This window comes from Coregonus lavaretus, assembly GCF_964263955.1.
Source record: "Coregonus lavaretus genome assembly, chromosome: 29".
Taxonomy (NCBI): Eukaryota; Metazoa; Chordata; class Actinopteri; order Salmoniformes; family Salmonidae; genus Coregonus; species Coregonus lavaretus.
The window spans coordinates 35,685,453-35,705,063 of NC_140016.1; the positions used below are offsets into that span (position 1 = coordinate 35,685,453).

At 43.8% G+C, this 19,611-nt stretch overlaps 1 protein-coding gene across 1 annotated transcript in view; it reads right to left on the reverse strand.

The window, feature by feature from the left end:
- diaph2 (diaphanous-related formin 2) overlaps positions 1 to 19,611 on the reverse strand; it is a 643,868-nt gene that overhangs the window by 142,438 nt on the left and 481,819 nt on the right. Inside the window, exon 25 of the mRNA XM_084147077.1 lies at positions 17,402 to 17,526. Within this exon, the coding sequence (XP_084003203.1) occupies positions 17,402 to 17,526 (125 nt within the window). The remainder of the gene's footprint in view (positions 1 to 17,401; positions 17,527 to 19,611) is intronic.

Sequence of the window (19,611 nt, forward strand, 5' to 3'; positions counted from 1 at the left end):
CCTGCAGAGAGCTGTGACCAAAGTAACAAAGCCTACCATCAGTAACACACTACGCCGCCAGGGACTCAAATCCTGCAGTGCCAGACGTGTCCCCCTGCTTAAGCCAGTACATGTCCAGGCCCGTCTGAAGTTTGCTAGAGTGCATTTGGATGATCCAGAAGAGGATTGGGAGAATGTCATATGGTCAGATGAAACCAAAATAGAACTTTTTGGTAAAAACTCAACTCGTCGTGTTTGGAGGACAAAGAATGCTGAGTTGCATCCAAAGAACACCATACCTACTGTGAAGCATGGGGGTGGAAACATCATGCTTTGGGGCTGTTATTCTGCAAAGGGACCAGGACGACTGATCCGTGTAAAGGAAAGAATGAATGGGGCCATGTATCGTGAGATTTTGAGTGAAAACCTCCTTCCATCAGCAAGGGCATTGAAGATGAAACGTGGCTGGGTCTTTCAGCATGACAATGATCCCAAACACACCGCCCGGGCAACGAAGGAGTGGCTTCGTAAGAAGCATTTCAAGGTCCTGGAGTGGCCTAGCCAGTCTCCAGAGCTCAACCCCATAGAAAATCTTTGGAGGGAGTTGAAAGTCCGTGTTGCCCAGCGACAGCCCCAAAACATCACTGCTCTAGAGGAGATCTGCATGGAGGAATGGGCCAAAATACCAGCAACAGTGTGTGAAAACCTTGTGAAGACTTACAGAAAATGTTTGACCTGTGTCATTGCCAACAAAGGGTATATAACAAAGTATTGAGAAACTTTTGTTATTGACAAATACTTATTTTCCACCATAATTTGCAAATAAATTCATTAAAAATCCTACAATGTGATTTTCTGGATTTTTTTTCCTCATTTTGTCTGTCATAGTTGACCTGTACCTGTGATGAAAATTACAGGCCTCTCTCATCATTTTAAGTGGGAGAACTTGCACAATTGGTGGCTGACTAAATACTTTCTTTCCCCACTGTATAATTAAAAACAGTGCATGTCGATGTCATGTATGTGTGTCCAAACTTTTGACTGGTAGTGTATTTTGATTTGCTTAACACTTTTTTGGTTACTACATGATTCCATATGTGTTATTTCATAGTTTTGATATCTTCTCTATTATTCTACAATGAGTAGGTGTGTCCAAACTTTTCACTGGTACTGTATGTCGCTCAATCTGGAGACGTCATTTTCCAACCCAACCATCAATCCCAAAAATGATGACATAGAATGTGTCCGCAGCACACATATTACTAAATATCACAACCATACACCATTTGCAGAGTCCTCAGGGACTGCACTAACAACAACCTGCATGGAAGTACGAGCATCCGGAATGTGGCTTTATTGAATGCTGCTGTGTGTAACGAGACGTTGCTTGTGCATCAAGCGCTGGAGTGACAGTGAGAGCCGCCGTGTCTCTTTGGTCACAGACGTGTCCCTGCCTCGCAGTCACAACCCTGGATGTGAAGCATTTCACACCTGTGTCCACTCTGTGGCGTGTGACATCAGGCCGCAGCCGGCCGGCGTGTCCTCCCTGTCAACCGCCTTGTTGACTGCTAATTAAAGCAGAAGTGTGAGTAAGCGAACAATGTTTTGAAGGGAACAAGATTTGAACCCTGTTTTCTAAGATCACCCGCTCATTGACAAGCCTGTTGGAGGAAGGGAGGAATCTAGCACCGTAGGTGTGTGAGAAATTAGGTGTGTGAGTTAAGAGAATGCAAGAGGGGAGGTAGAGAGAGAGAGAGAGAGAGAGAGAGAGAGAGAGAGAGAGAGAGAGAGAGAGAGAGAGCGAGAGAAGAGAGAGAGAGAGAGAGAGAGAGAGAGAGAGAGAGAGAGAGAGAGAGATTAAAAGGAAGGACTAATGAGGTGGTAGAAGGTGGTAGACAAAAACAAACTAATTGAATTTCTAACGCATCTGCTCTGTTAGTACATCCTCCTCTCTTTCTCTCACAACACCCTGGACATAAACATAAAAAAAAAAAAAAAAAAAAAACATGTCTCTGTCCTTGGCAACTGAGGTTCCCAGCAATGCTCATACACGCCAGGTAAGGAAAGGAGAGGGAAGCAGAAAGCCAGGGGATCAATTCTCCATCACCAGAAAGTCAATTCAAGGTCAGTGCCGGCCAAGGCAGCCACACCGTCTCACACATTCCCTGTTCCTGTCAAATGACAGTGCTTAGGCAGGCTGTGTCTGTCTATGTGTTGGCTAAGGACAGCCCACTGTGCAGTTGCTGCGAGCTGCAGCCGCCACACCTGGAGCCCGCGGCCATCTCAAGACAGGGCCGGCGTTATGGACAGGCCTCAGGGGGCCAGGCCTCCTCTACCGTACCTCCTTGCCCGTCCAAATAAAATATTGAAATATTGATCATTTATTTGACATAGACACGCACCGACAGAAAGACAAATCAATCTCAAATAAAGCATCCGAGTGATCGAAACAGCACACCTCTTATGTGTAGACCATGTATCTGATGCTGTCTGGACAAAAATAGTATGGCATGTCATACTATTTCTGTCCAGACAGCATCAGATACACTATATATACAAAAGTATGTGGACACCCCTTCAAATTAGTGGATTCAGCTATTTCAGCCACACCTATTGCTGACAGGTGTATAAAATCTGAAGAGCTCAATGACTTTCAACGTGGCACCGTCATAAAATGCCACCTTTCCAACAAGTCAGTTTGTCAAATTTCTGCCCTGCTAGAGCTTCCCCGGTCAACTGTAAGTGCTGTTATTGTGAAGTGGAAACGTCTAGGAGCAACAACAGCTCAGCTGCAAAGTGGTAGGCCACACAAGCTCACAAAACGGGCCCGCCGAGTGTTGAAGCATGTAACGCGTAAAAATTGTCTGTCCTCGGTTGCAAGACTCACTACCGAGTTCCAAACTGCCTCGGAAAGCAACGTCAGCACAAGAACTGTTCATCGGGAGCTTCATTGGCTGAGCAGCCGCACACAATTCTTAGATCACCGCGCTCAATGCCAAGTGTCGGGTGGAGTGGTGTGAAGCTCACTGCAATTGGACTCCAGAGCAGTGAAAACGCGTTCTTTGGAGTTATGAGTCACGCTTCACCATCCGATGGACAAATCTGGGTTTGACGGATGCCAGGAGAATGCTGCCTGCCCGAATGCATAGTGCCAAGTGTAAAATTTGGTGGATGAGGAGTAATGGTCTGGGCTGTTTTTCATGGTTCGGGCTAGGCCCCTTAGTTCCAGTGAAGGGAAATTTTAACGCTACAGCATACAATGACATTCTAGATGATTCTGTGGCAACAGTTTGGGGAAGGTCCTTTCCTGTTTCAGCATGTTAATGCCCCCATGCACAAAGCGAGGTCCATACAGAAATTGTTCGTCGAGATCGGTGTGGAAGAACTTGACTGGCCTGCACAGAGCCCTGACCTCAACCCCATCGAACACCTTTGGGATTAATTGGAACGCCGACTGCAAACCAGGCCTAATCGCCCAACATCAGTGCACGACCTCACTAATGCTCTTGTGGCTGAATGGAAGCAAGTCCCCGCAGCAATGTTCCAACATCTAGTGGAAAGCCTTCCCAGAAGAGTGGAGGCTGTTACAACAGAAATTGGGGACAAACTCTATATTAATGCCCATGATTTTGGAATGAGATATTCGACGAGCAGGTGTCCACATACTAGTGTACATGGGCTACATATAGTAAGACAGAGGGGCGCTGTTTAGTTTGCTTGGATTCTTTCTCCTGTGAGATAGTTTCAGCAGAGAGGAAGAGGCGAAAGGAGAGGGCTCACACTCGCTGTCCAGAATAAGCCCAATGAGTTTCTATGGGTTTAATATGCAGACCTAAGCTTGTCGTCTGCCTTCCTGCCTTTGGGACAACAACTCCCATTGTTAGGGCGGAGACATGAGCATGTCAATGAAAAGCATCTGTCAGTGAAAAACATCTCAAATCTATGTGAAGATAATGTGTCTTTAGTATAATTTTAGAAGATGAGACTAGATGAAGAGGGGTGTGAGGCAAAGATATGTCACGTCTCTCTCCAGAATGCATGAAATCAGCTCTCCAGAATGCGCTCTGCTGACTCCCGCCTATTCTTGCGCAATCATTGTTTCATTGCGTGAATTGTTTGCTCTTTGATTGTTTATTTTGATCAATTCTCCATTACACCAGTAGGCCTAGTAAACCATTAATCCCATGAATCATTTGGTTACATTCATTTCTGTTAATGCATGTATTAATTACAGTTATTTACTGTTCTCATTGTCTTTGCAGTGTTCACAACCTGCTTCAATTGCGAGAACCAGGTTTTGGTTGATTTCATAACCATAATTTACGAGTTTTGTCAATTTCTTCATTGTCTTTCGTTTGGAGTGCTCTATGTGAGCAATGAACATGTGTCTGGTTTCTCTGCTCTGATAATGTTGAAGGAGCGTGCGCACCTGAGAACACATAGAAGTACCTAGCCTGCTGCGCGCAAATGTAGGAAAGTGCCCATTTGGGGATGTTATGAGAGCATCAGCAGTTTCGGATGACTATGTGATCACGCTCTCCGTAGCTGATGTGAGTAAGACTTTTAAGCAGGTCAACGTTCACAAGGCAGCAGGGCCAGACGGATTACCAGGACGTGTACTCCGAGCATGCGCTGACCAACTGGCAAGTGTCTTCACTGACATTTTCAACATGTCCCTGACTGAGTCTGTAATGCCAACATGTTTCAAGCAGACCACCATAGTCCCTGTGCCCAAGAACACTAAGGTAACCTGCCTAAATGACTACCGACATCTGTAGCCATGAAGTGCTTTGAAAGGCTGGTCATGGCTAACATCAACACCATTATCCCAGAAACCCTAGACCCACTCCAATTTGCATACCGACCCAACAGATTCACAGAAGATGCAATCTCTATTGCACTCCACACTGCCCTTTCCCACCTGGACAAGAGGAACACCTAAGTGAGAATGCTGTTCATTGACTACAGCTCAGCGTTCAACACCATAGTGCCCTTAAAGCTCATCACTAAGCTAAGGACCCTGGGACTAAACACCTCCCTCTGCAACTGGATCCTGGACTTCCTGACGGGCCGCCCCCAGGTGGAAAGGGTAGGTAACAACACATCTGCCACACTGATCCTCAACATGGGGGCCCCTCAGGGGTGTGTGCTCAGTCCCCTCCTGTACTCCCTGTTCACCCATGACTGCATGGCCAGGCACGACTCCAACATCATCATTAAGTTTGCCGACGACACAACAGTGGTAGGCCTGATCACCGACGATGAGACAGCCTATAGGGAGGAGGTCATAGACCTGGCCATGTGATGCCAGGGTAACAACCTCTCCCTCAACGTGATCAAGACAAAGGAGATGATTGTGGACTACAGGAAAAAAAAAGAGGACTGAGCACGCCCCAATGCTCATCGACGGGGCTCTAGTGGAACAGGTTGAGAGCTTCAAGTTCCTTGGGGTCCACATCACCAACAAACTATCATGGTCCAAACACAACAAGACAGTCGTGAAGATGGCACAACAAAGCCTATCCCCCCTCAGGAGACTGAAAAGATTTTGCATGGGTCCTCAGATCCTCAAAAAGTTATACAGCTGCACCATCGAAAGCATCCTGACTGGTTGCATCACCGCCTGGTATGGCAACTGCTCGGCCTCCGACCGCAAGGCACTACAGAGGGTAGTGCATACGGCCCAGTATATCACTGGGGCCAAACTTCCTGCCATCCAGGACCTCTATACCAGGCGGTGTCAGAGGAAGGCCCTACAAATGGTCAAAGACTCCAGCCACCCTAGTCATAGACTGTTCTCTCTGCTACCTCACGGCAAGCGGTACCGGAGCACAAGTCTAGGTCCAAAAGGCTTCTTAACAGCATTTACCCCCAAGCTAATGGAAATGAAATGCACATCCAACTGATTCATTCTGGCGCCGGCTCCGTCTCCACAGCCGAGGCCAAACCCTGCTCATTTCTTATAATCATGTTTATGGAAGAGCCTGCGTTAACACAGCACCACGAGCCCATCTGGAGGTCACAATGCTTCACCACTGCCTTTAATTGAGGGCTAATCGTCAATTAAATTCAGCCCGGAAAGACTATAGCTTTGACTTGTATATCACTATTATACTGTATGTCAATGCTGTGAATCTGTAACCAGGTTTCTATTATAACAGATGTTTCATTCTCAATGCTGAATAAAGGCTAGCTAAAACAACACCAGATGAGAATACAACCACTATTACAGTCAATGTTGATCTGATTGTAGCTTTGAAGGAGATAATGACCACCATCCATGCAAGTCAGTCTTGCCCGTTCGGGAGTGATACAGTATATTGTGCTTGGCACTGTGCACTAAGTAACTACAAGACCAGCCACGTTGTTGCCTGTGTAGAATGCAATATAAAGCAATAACTAATTTGAGGCGAGCAGTTACTGTGATTGAACTAAACCAATCGAGCGGCATGGGGGAACAGGAGCAGTTGCAATGATTGCAGACTATTGATGAAGCAGTCAATTATTGCCCCAGCTTATTTATATACCCGGGGAGCGGTTCAGAGCGACACACCACAATGTGTCCTCCTCCTCCTGTTTGTTTGGCCAGTTCAGTTCAATCACCGTACTTAAAGTCAAAGTGTTCACAAGATAAAAGCCTCCGAACCAAAGGGGTAGGGAAGTGTCACAATGCAGGGTCAATGAGTCAGCTAGCTAACCTTCCTAAATTTTCTAAATTAACTTTGTATTACACAGTTCATGATGAAAGATAGGCTTGAAATGTGTTTGGTGCAACTGACTCGATACTCCTAATAATTCATATTAAAGTTTCACTTTCGTAATCAATCAGACAATGAAGAGCAAGACGTATTAGCTATTTGTTAAAGTTATCTTGCTAACTTATTGATTCCGGTTTGTGATAAATCCCTCTGGAACGGTGAGCTGAATGTTAAGACGTGTCTCTCAACTCTGGGGTGATCATCTACAATACTGTGGTTTGTGACAAGACAACACATAAGACAACAGACCTTAATGAGATTTAAATGATGTTGTGATGTTATAAGCACTTCCTACCATAATTTATGTCATCCAATCAACACTGTCTAGACATCACAAATGAGGCCAAGGGTACCTTTGCACAACATGTGTCACCGGGTAAAATAGTTATACTTTTCCATCACATGATATACTGCGTCGGTACTGACAACTCTGTCTCGAGAGTTGACTGACAGTGGAAAAACAACCATTTCAAATGAGCAGGCAAGAAAACAAAGGCTTTTAGAGTGAGTCAGAGAGAGCACTATTGAGAGCTGGAGGAGAGGGGGAGGGAAAAGTTTTCCCTAACTCCATGTCTCTGTCCTCGAGACACACCATCACGCTGCCTCCCCCAGCGGCGGCCCACACTGACAGGATTTGGCGGCGGGGACTGTCTCCTGCTGCCACCTTCCCCCCTCTGCGTGATTGATGAGCCTCATTTTGCCAATTAATGGAAGAAACCCCTGTTGATTACCATCAGATTGCCATTTGTAACTGTTAGTGTTCCTGGCTGTCACGGATTCATTTGAATTAGAAGCTCAATTTTGATCCGACTTCTTTTTTTTTTGGTCGTCTTGCATCCAATTTGATAAGCCGGAGCTCTGAACGTACTGTAACCTGGGAGGCGTTCAGCATTGTTCAACATTCTGAACAATGCAGTTAGAAAATTCATGTAGAGAGCTCTTGTGATTCCTTGACTCTAAATGTCAGCGAGTGCTGTCTGTTGTAGCTACATAATATATTTATATCTGATAGTTCCACAAAATGCGCTACTGAACGCCAGGAGAACCATACCTGCCCCATGGTGCCAACTGTAAAGTTTGGTGGAGGACGAATAATAGTCTGGGGCTGTTTTCATGGTCCGGGCTAGGCCAGTGAAGGGAAATCTTAACGCTACAGCATACAATTACATTCTAGTTGGGGAAGGCCCTTTCCTGTTTCAGCATGACAATGCCCCCCCCCCGTGCACAAAGCAAGGTCCATACAGAAATGGTTTGTCAAGATCGGTGTGGAAGAACTTGACTGGCCTGCACAGAGCCCTGACCTCAACCACATCGAACACCTTTGGGATGAATTGGAACGCTGACTGCGAGCCAGGCCTAATCGCACAACATCAATGCCCTCACCTCACTAATGCTCTTGTGGCTGAATGGAAGCAAGTCCGCACAGCAATGTTCCAACAGCTAGTGGAAAGCCTTCCCTGAATAGTGGGCTGTTATAACAGCAAATGGGGGAACAACTCCATATTAATGCCCATGATTTTGGAATGAGATGTTCGATGTGCAAGTGTCCACATACTTTTGGTCATGTAGTGTATGTGAGGAAATGTTTGGGCATTAATTTGCTTTACATTTTACATCAGGCTTTCATCTGGGCAGCTACGGCTAATGATACACAGGGCTTTTTCATCAAGGAGCCCATCCCAGTGGTTTAGGGCCTGCCCAGTGGTACTTATTTGCAATAAAGCACAATAAATGGTGAATATATCGCTATCTGCAGTGGAATAAATGTTCAGCCATTTCCTCGGTATATCAGCCACCGGCATTAAGTACACTTCCACTTCTCATTTTACAAATAACCAGTGCATCAGAGGTATTAGCTTATCGTCATTTCCGGGAGTGAGTTGTAACAATTCATAATGACATGTTAAAGTTACACCGCAATTCAACGTCCCATTTGTTTCTCGTCGGTTTCCTGAGACGCAATCCCAACTGTTAAACCAAACATATGTCTCCAATTCTCAACTGATGAGGTGTCGTGCTGAAACAAACAGTAAACCACAACGTCTCACTTCAAGAAGACAAACCCGCCAATCGCGGTTTTCCCTCACCATTTGCATTTGATAGAATAAATTGCAGACAATGGTGCCAATTCAACAGAGAGGGGGTACGGGATTTCATTAAAACATCAAATGAAAGTAAAATCATACGGCACGACGGTGGGAGAGGGGGAAGGCTGAGAGAGAAAGAGAGAGTTAGAGAGAGAGAGTTAGAGAGAGAGTGAGCGAGACGAGTCTGTGTCTCTACAGCAGGATTAGCGCTGCAGCAACAAGTGCTGAAGGGCTTTGCATCAAACCCAGGAGCCCATGACAAATGAGTCTGACTGTGCTCTGTCTATTACCCAGCACTAAACCCAGGCCTTTGGGGGGGGGTCACATGTTACTGCAGCAGTAGGGAGTAGGAGGAGGAATCGTCTGTGTGGACGCAGGCCCAACTCTATTCATGGGTTGCATGTTACGCACAATATTGTTTTGAACGTTCGTTTGGACTGATGCCCAATGAGCATTCTACTCAATACATCCTCATTGGGCGCTGATGAAGATTTGTTCTAAATTGCATTACAGTGGCTTGGAAATACAATGACATTGAAAAGGAGTCAAATAATTAGTAGGAAAACCTTTTGTCACCAGATTGACTTTAGATGCAGTATAAAGTTAGCTAGCTACCGAAGATTGAGGGGAGGCCACCATATTTTACCTAGTTAACATTAGCATTGCCAGCTATTTTTGACAAACTTTGCTAGCTAATGGAAACATTGCCATCTGTCTAAAGTAAATTTGACGACATGATAATGCTAGAAAGGTTGTTTCCTACTAAATATTTGACTACTTTAGCAATGTCATTGTATTTACAGGCAGTATAGTCTAATTTAGACTAAACAGTTGTTAGCCTTAGTCCAGAATGACTTGGCTTATCACCCCTTTAGGGCACCACTATGGCGCCGCCGATAGAGAGCTGCTTGAGAACGTGACAGATTTGCAACCTATGAATAGGCCTTATATAGAGTAGCCAATCTCACTGAGAGAACTTCGTATATCCATGCAGTCCATCACCAAAAGCCACCTGTGTTGTGTACTTGGCATCAGGTAATGTGCAAATACAAAATATAGTCAGGTACTAAAATATAACTTATTTTGTTCAACTCTCAACCCTGTAGGCCAGCCATGCATTTCCAATCACTCTCTCCAGAGAGGTGCAAGGGCATCCAATTGTTCGTGCAAGGGCATCCTAAGACACGGTAGGGCCATTGGGGACGGTATCCCTCTGGAGAAGCGCCATGCTTGGAGGTCTATCCCTCCGAGGCCCCCGACTGGCAGGCAAGGCACTGAGGCTTGATCAATGGGAACATGACAGGGGAGTCACCCAGGATGAAGTAGAGGTTAGGCCTGGGCCAGTCTACTGGAGCCTTACACCCCCTCTCCCGCCCCTTTCCCTGGCTCTCCATCCACCCCATGGGAGCCAGAAGGCCAGGCAGCCTGTCAGCTAACTCTACTGGCTAATGGACCTGCCACATCAGCCCTGGTGTCGCAGCCTAACAAGAGACTGATTGGAGAATTTCTGGGGAATTCATTCGCATAATGACACGGCACATTGAGACATTGATATGTCCTCACATCTGCGTCCATATAGGTAGGCAGCAGCACTAACATGGAGACTCAACTACGGAGTGACAAAATAGGGTTGGCTGTTGATAATAAGCGAAACGTGTCCTCTCAGTGAGTCAGTTCGGCTGGAGTGGAACACACTGTGGAAGTGTGTGTCTTAGCTTGCGGGGGTTCAAAACTTTATACAGTTCTGACAAAAATGACTGGCTAGTTGACAACTTCACCCATCTACCTATGGAAACTAAGAAAATAACTTTTTAGAAAAACAGTTCTTTGAAAAGCGTAAGAAGTATCAGTTTGATATCTTGCTCTGACATATATCTGAGTTGAACTTTCTGTAACGCTGAGATTAACTGCATTGATCCTGAAAATGAACCAGTGACATTGTTTTAGGGGTCTTGGCAGTATGATAGCTACAAGTGCATTTGTGATTCGTGTAGAATGAATGTCCAGATGTCAATTAAACCAACTCAATGTGTGCCTGAGTTCAGCTCCCACTAAACCACTCCCACCACTTAAACAATCAAGACGCTGTTACCTTCATCATTAATGGGTATTGATGTTGTGTTAAATACCATTCTAATCACTACAATACAAATACAGCCGTCGTCTCACCAAAGCATGGGCGTTTGTTGTTGGGTGGCATTGTCAGTCAAATTGAGATTTGAAGAGGCAGTCATCGAGCTTCCCTCCCCTCATTCAGCCACACATCCTCCATCAAGCCACATATCAAGGCAATCAAAGATAATTAGAATATTAGCATTATGCAAAATGCTATCACACAAAACACATGGCTTTGAATGCCATTTCCCATTAAACACGGATCTGGTGGAAGACAGCAACATAATTACATGAGCAAGCTTTTCCCTTTTGTGTTTTCCTGCCCCCACCCTCTTTATGACTATCATCATTAGAATGGCAATTATTATTGTCATTTTTGGCAGATGTTGTTAATTCCGATCAACACCTATTAAAGTTGGTTAATTAAAATCGTATTGTCTCCTGTGAAACACACGCTGAATGAAATGTGTCTATTGTTTTTGCAAGCTGGCTGTCTCTATAGTGTCTATTTTCTATAGATATCCATGTTGAGACAATACTAAGTTAGGACAGTGCCAGAAACTGGGATAGCCACCGAGGGGTAGCGAGATACGGTCACAAACGCACCACATAAACAGTTATTTTTTTTCCTGTCTCCTATTTATTTACTTTGGTTTAAGTTTGTGAATGTCTGCTTAATTAAAAAGCTCCAGGGTTTATCTGTGCTGCCAATATGAATTAATTAGCCACAAAATGTACAATGAATTTCATTAAAAAAGGAGGGCACTTACAAAAAGAGCGCATTGGCGAGGTAAACATTGTACTGTTGACCTGGTTTACTACTATGAGGAAGTACAAACATAAACAAATTAGACGGATTATAACGGCGTATACATTTGAAGTAATGATACATATCAGATCTACAGTAACTTTCATTCATAATGGCGAAGGTATATTTGTCGAGTTTCCATCTTGACAGCGTAGCTAAATCTTTACAGGTGGTTTACCTATGATTGTGCTAATTCAACACCAGTCATTCTTTGTTTAGGAATTAGTACGAATCCAAATTTCAAGTTCCAGTTCTCCGTTAAGCAATACCACCTTTAGTTATAAAAGGGAATGTCGCTAGCAGGGGTATATTAATTAAACTCTAAGTGTCAAATGTCAACACAGGAAATACAGAATGAGCGCTCATATTGGCTACTCTGAAACACCCAAAGACCAGTCATTTGGCATGACCTCCGAAATACAAACACATAACTTCCTTTGAAGTATCCTTTGCGTGTGTGGGCTGAGTCTGTCTGTTGTACAGTCACACAGTGAGGTGTGTGTTGGCGCCTTGCAGTAGTGCAGGCCTGGAAGCTACAGTATACCACACTGAAGTAGGAATGTTTTATTCACTACATGCAATGGGGTCCCGTAATAATTGACACCCTGATAAAGATGAGCAAAAATGACTGTATAAAATCACTAATTAAAATACTGAGCTTTATTATATTATTCAAGCTCTGTCAAATTGGTTGTTGATCATTGCTAGACAACCATTTTCAGGTCTTGCCATATATTTTTTCAAGTAAATTTAAGTAAAAACTGTAACTAGGCTACTCAAAAACATTCACTCACTTCTTGGTAAGCAACTCCAGTGTAGATTTGGCCTTGTGTTTTAGGTTATTGTCCTGCTGAAAGGTGAATTAATCTCCCAGTGTCTGGTTGAAGGCAGACTGAACCAGATTTTGCTCTAGGATTTTGCCTGTGCTTAGCTCCATTACATTTCTTTTTTATCCTGAAAAACTCCCCAGTCCTTAATGATTACAAGCATACCCATAACATGCTTGAAAATATGGAGAGTTGTACTCAGTAAAGTGTTGTATCGTATATGCCCCAAACATAACACTTTGTATTCAGGACAAAAAGTGAATTGCTTTGCCACATGTTTTGGAATGTATTACTTTAGCAGTGGCGGTTAGTGCCTTTTTTTTTTTAAATTAACATGGCCTTATTTCTATTACAGCATATTGGATGACAGTCATTCATATTCCATTCACCCAGCTCAATGTAACATCGATAGGTTTAGGCTACTACATGATACTTTACTTTTCCCTGTACCCATCATAAGGTTGCTACAACCTAGCCTATGAATGACACTTTACAACGTAGGTGCACAGGTCGAGATAATTTTGAGTAAACAAGGTGACAGACAGTGACACATTCAATACCACATTGCACACTCTTGCCTGCATCTAGCTGATCTAGGGCGTAATCATTCGTCCAACAGTTGCAAACGAGAGTTTCTATTGGACAAATTCAGGTATGTTTATCCCCGTTTCGTTCCGTTTGCTTCCGTTTAAGAAACATTTGAACAGAATCGGCAAAATGAATACACCCCTGATCACATGCAAACACAGTTCACTTTCATAGCAGCCACATAAAAACAGCTTGTTGTATATTCATTCCTTCTTGCATCTGTCTACGCGCTGTCCTCCTCTCACCTTTTCCCTTAGCTTGTGGACTTCAGTGCACAACACATCCACTGTCTGCGACCAGGCGAAAAAAACATTTCCATGCCAAACCTTCATATCATGACCGCTAACCGCTACACACAGCCTACATCGTTGTCACGTCATAGTCAACATAGCTACTAGAACTAATGCGTTAGTAAACCCGCTACAATCATGCAGTACAGTGTACAGTCAGCAGCAGGCAGTCTAGCAGTTACACCGGTGACCACGGTTGCAATAACTTCATAAAACCAAAAGCTTACCTTGACAGTTACCTGTATATGGCTGTTGGTACAATAAGGGGGAACATTGGGTGAGTGGCAATCCATTAACTAATTTCCTGTCTTTATACTGTTCCATGACAACAAGTATGTATGGGAAGACAATGCAATTAATCTGTTTGTATGTTCTGCTATTTTAATGAATTTAATTAAATACATGAGACAATGTATTGTACTTGGGAGGAGTTACTATAGCTATGAAGTTATACTTTTAGCTGTAGACTTACTTCTATACGCCACATAGCGAATGTAGTGAGCTATAGCCCCATGTGACCAAAGCACAGTTACAGGTCTTAATGTGTCAGGAGGGGTTAAAAATGACACAAGCTGAATTCGACTTCTCAGGTCCCTCGGGAGCTGAAAGGTTAAGCTAAATATCAGCGGGCTGAATTATGGCATCGAGTACCACAGGGGCCACCCATCCATCAATGCTCAGTCCTGCCTCTCATTGCCACGGCGACCCACCTCACTCCCATTACCCATTAGCAGCCCAGCACGGTATCCGCAGTGCCTATAGGCTGTCCCTCCCCCAGAGTCCTACTCCTTCATATCCACCAGTCATATATCTGTAAAGGGGGGGGGGGGGTTGCTGGGATCAACCAAGCCACTCAAGCCTCTCCAGTGAATTAGGAACCCCAGGGGCCAATGCCTCAATTCCCAGCCTTTGTGGGCTACCATTACTATCTGATAGATAGATATAACTAAACTGCTGAACAAACACCCCATTCAGTATTTTGCATACATTATGGTAATGGAGGGAGAAAAATGAATCAATAAAGCTAAATGAAATTTAGTTTGTGAGGCCAGCAAGTACTAGGAATGGGTACAGGCTATCTTCTTCAGTAGATAGCGACTGTAGATATGAACTGGTAAATGCAGCCGTTTGAAAACTGACTCCTGGCAAGTGAATTAATGTATATGAGGTATTCACCATTTGCTGGTGTGGATATTCTAATTGAACTCAAGTTGAGTTTTAACTCATAATCTAAAAGCCAGTTCAATTAATTAGAAACATTTAACAGAATCATATTCATTCTAAAAACAATAATAACCTGAAGAAGTTAATTAAAGTTGTGCTGTTTTGATACATGTATTGTTACCTTTTAAAACCTCAATAGGCAACAGCTGTTGCCTTAGAAGTCTTTGAAAAAAGGCCAAAGGGACTCTGTCAAACACAAGCACACACACACAAATGCATGCACACACACACACACACACACACACACACACACACACACACACACAAACCCTACCACACACACTTCCTCATTTATCACTGTGCTCTACAGTTAAGATAATATAAGCAACTTTTTCAGGGTTGCTCAACCATGAAATCCATGACTTTTTCTGCTTTTGTTATTGTTGTTTCTACTGTCATGTTTCAACGCATCAGCAGCCTTCTTTAATCCCAGTAAGACGTTTAAAAAAGGTATGTTGGCGTCTGACTTGGCTGGCTTATCTTTACGAAAACCACAAACATGTGGCAGGGAATATTTCAAACTGTCAATTTCACACACCCTAAAATGTGTTAAATGGATTATGGTTATCTAAGCCAAAGGAAAAATAAAAATATATCACTTAAAATCAGGGAAAATCAAGCATTGTCTTTTCAATCTCTTTATCTCACGTATGCTTTCACTTCTCTCTTTTAACTATGGGCACAACTGTAGATCTGATGTCTTAGCAACCGTTAAAAAAAAAACACACACATAATGTTCTGCATGTGAAAGGCTTTCGCAACACTATTGTTTATCTTCACGTCGAGGTTCAGGGAGTAAAGAAGAAGAGAGTAGGATGATTCAAAGCCGATTTTCATCCTTTTTGACAGTTCAACAACATAAATGGTAAGGAAAAAACTGAAGGTGTGAAACATTCAACACACCTGGAGAAGTGTGTTCAGGATCCTACAGTACAATGAAAGCACCTCCGTACACAAATCTATTATTTAGAAACCTTGCAAATTACCCTTGGTGCCTAATCATGTGAATTGATTTGAGTGAGGTTGAGGAAGAGCCATGCTATTTTGACTAGCGGATGAACTTCATCACTTCACTACCCGAATAAAAGGTCACACACAGGTCCAACTCACTCTAGGGGGTGAAAGAGAGAGGTGTTTGCTAACAGGGAGAGACAGAGAGCAGGAGGGAGGACTGATATAGACTGATACGCTCTCCTCCTTGCCATTTGAGTCACCTCAACTCCCCACATCGATCGTGGGTGCCACAAAGGAAAAAGCAAAACAGCTTTCTGGTTTTCTTTGTAAAGTATAACAATGCCTACTCTGTCATGCGCAAAGGCGTGAGCGTAGCTTGGATACAATCCCCTGTCATTCACCCTCAATCTCGCTGAACACAGAGAAAGAGGGTAGGTGGGAACGCTACAAAATGGAGCTAAGAAAACAACCCATTTTCAATATTTCCTCTATAGCTATTTTCACAATGAGGCAGTCACTAAAATGTGTTTGGCAAATGCAACTGAGGCTCCATTTTGGCTCTGATGCCAGATCAGGTGAGGAAGGAGGTGGGAGAAAGTGGGGTGTTTCCAGGCAGCTTCTCTCCCTCTCTCTCTCTCTCTCTGGGGACACGATCCAGACAGTGAGGGAGAGCACTGCTGCAGTATATCTGCAGTTCTCCATTTCCTCTCACTCATGCTCACATTCTCCAAGGAGCCCCGGAATCGATACTGACATCAGGGGCCCTGAGCTGCCTTTCCTGCCTGTTTTTTTTTCAGAGCTGCAAGGGAGGTCTTTGCCGGAGCCTCTGTTTTTTAATTACACAGATTATTTGACTGGGAGCAGATTGCTAATGCATGAGTTGGCTATTACTTTTATGCTAGCCAAAGTGCAACACAAGCTTGAATAAATCTCCACTTTGGCTGCGCTAAGAAAGAGCTCAAATTAAGTTTAAACACCGTCTTAAGTGTGAGCATTGAACATATGGAATGCCTCCTGAATTGATGAATTACCCTTGAATGATTATTGCGTTCCCTTAATAAATGTGGTAACTCACACAGAGAGACAGAGGACGCAGGAATTCCGTCTCTTTTACTGCACAGATATCGATAGGAGGTATCATAGACCCAATGAGACCCTATAAGGTGTGTGTAAGTGCCAGATATCTAGACAAACCTATTCTGCCGAGGCGCCTTCCTCCTTAAAATGGACACTGAGAAGTGCTCAGGCATCACTAATTTGATTTGAGAGCCGAACCGCTTGAGTTTAAGTGAAAGCAATCTGTTATCGAAAATAGAGAAGAGCCATGAGAGGTGATAGCCCACAGAAGGTCTATGTGGAGAGGCCTGTGGCCGGTCGGGAGATGAAATCAGGAGGTGGGCGATAAGTCCGCGTGGGGGAACGAGCCCCCATTAGAGTCCCGGAGGGTAGGCAGTGTTGGAGCGGTGGTAAAAATAGCTCCAGGCCTGAACTCTATCTGGGGAGTGTTGGGGAGAGGAGGAGGAGATCTGACAAACATCTCACTAGCGGCAAGGCAGCCATTCCATTCCTGTAAGCCCCTGGGTGCCACTAGTCACACTTATGGCCCTTAACTACTCTTTCCTGCCAGGGAGAACACAAGCACAGCACAGTCTCTCTGGTGGCCAATCCACAGGCGCCCAATGGCCAAAACATGTCTAGCATGGCTTTCTACTTCAGCGACAGTTGCAGATAAGACAAGAGGAGGAATCAATGAAAAGCATGAAAAGGATATGGACAATTTTTCCACAAACATATCTTTTTTGTCGTCTGTCTTGGGGAAATTCTCAATGTCGTTTTCTAGCCTCTGGATGTGTCGCTCCATGGTGCTCAGACTGCTTTTCAGGATCTCGGCAGAAACTGGAGAAAGATGGAGAAAATACATATATCATTAATATTCTGTAATATATGAGCAACATAAATGAAAATAATGTTAAATACATGGCATATGAACTGAATATCTCTAAATATGAATATGTCTTTGATGTAAATTGTTCCAATCAGCGTTGTTTGCTGTTCACTCCAGAATCTGTCTCAGTACTACATTCTGTGTGGCCTGGAAAGCGAGTGTGTGTCAGTGTGTGCCTGGTAGAGTGGCGCAAGCTCATTAATCAGTCTGTAATCACTGTTTACAGAGTTCCTCTGGACTACTCACTCTCACAATTCAGATCAACCCTTTCAAGTGCGCACTTCAAAGTCTTGTGAATGTCTTAGGGGATCAGACAGGACAGGAGAGTAGTTACTGGTGCCATGTATAGGCTTTAGTGTTATTAATTAGGGATGCAAATTTCGGTCAATTTTGCTGCCAACTAACCAACCCTCATTAACCGGTCAACAAACGGTTACATTTTTTTCCAAACAGTAAGATGACATGACCAACAGAAAATATGATGCATGCATACAAGGAACGGACATTTTCATTAAGAGCTTAATGGAAACATGCAACAATAGAAAGCCTATTGTCTTAGTCAAAAGGCTATAGCCTATTATTGAACATACAACTTCTGTAATGAAGCAGCTAATAAAAAGTCATTTTCAAACGTTTGCAGAAATGGAATTCGTGGGAAAACACCGTTCTAAGCAGTGCACCTAATGCGAGCGGTTCCATATATGACATAGATGAAAATCTCTGTCACAAACTTAGAAAGATGGGAATCTAATAGCAACAAGTAGGATGGGTTGCTGACATGACTAGGATTGTGCCTTTGGCTTCTGGACAACGAGAGGAAATTCTGGTTAATAATGGCTTGAGGAAGTCTTCCTAAAATAATTGCGCGCTGATAGCGCCAGGCTATCAATTACAAGTTGAGATCGAGAAATCAAAATAGTAGCTCTTTTTAATCACAGCCATCAAAACAGTTTTTAGCACGCAATTGCTTTTAGACTTGTTATTTGTTGCGCAATGACTGGGGTTACAAAAGCACATATTTCACTCCAGCACCTCTTTTTTAGGCTATTCCGCTCCTCAAACTAAGCTCTTTATGCCAATTTAATTACACTATATTATGCAAATTAACCTATAGACCAATAAGCATGACCTTTAAAATTTATTTTCGGTGGGTAACCGATTAACGGTTAACATCCCTATTATTAATACACAGCCACTTCCGACTATGACTCCATGGTGTGTGAACTGGTCACAGGCAAATATATTGGTCAATGCTGTTTTGCCTGGGTCTGCGTCACACAGTGGACACTCTACCAAGAGTTTACATGAGGACAGTGCAAACTTTTACAGACTTTTTAAAAGACATACAATATCTTGTCTTGATCAAGAGTCTATCTTTACTCAAATCGTCAGTAATAAAACCCTGCTTCAAAGCATGTCTGCACAATGTACCCATCTTGCAATATCCCCGCGCCACATTTCATATTCAATTGCTTTTTGAGCCAATCATGTCTAGCCTATATGATGCCCTTGTATCTTGTGCAATACAAATCCTGTCTTTAATTGCATCTTCTACATGTATTGCTGAGTGTCATACATGACGGGAGGGCAGGCAAGCAATATGTCAGGGTTCACCACTATGCTTGCCACCAGGCTCAGCACCCTTTATGTTTCCTAACCCGTCCAATGAGCAGTGCGGAAGCTATCAAGAAAGGGGTGTTCTCATTGACACCAGAGCAGCCTATTATTGCTTTACAGCCACTCTACAGCTCCCATCTGGTTTTATTTGTATTTTTCTAACAATCCCACTGCCCAGTGAGAGCGGGGACGAAGCACTTACAGTACACAGAGACATACACAGTCACACCGGGGCCACAAATCAATCTAGCGATGGTAGCAACGATGCAGAGGATGAGCGAGGGTGAGGTCATTTGTCATTAGTGGGATGCTTGGAGGGATCTGGTGACTGGGGATATAGTGTCCCCCCACCATTCAAGGCCCACAAAGCCGAGGGTTATGTCTCACTCCTGGGGACACTAGGGGATGGGTGGGTGGGT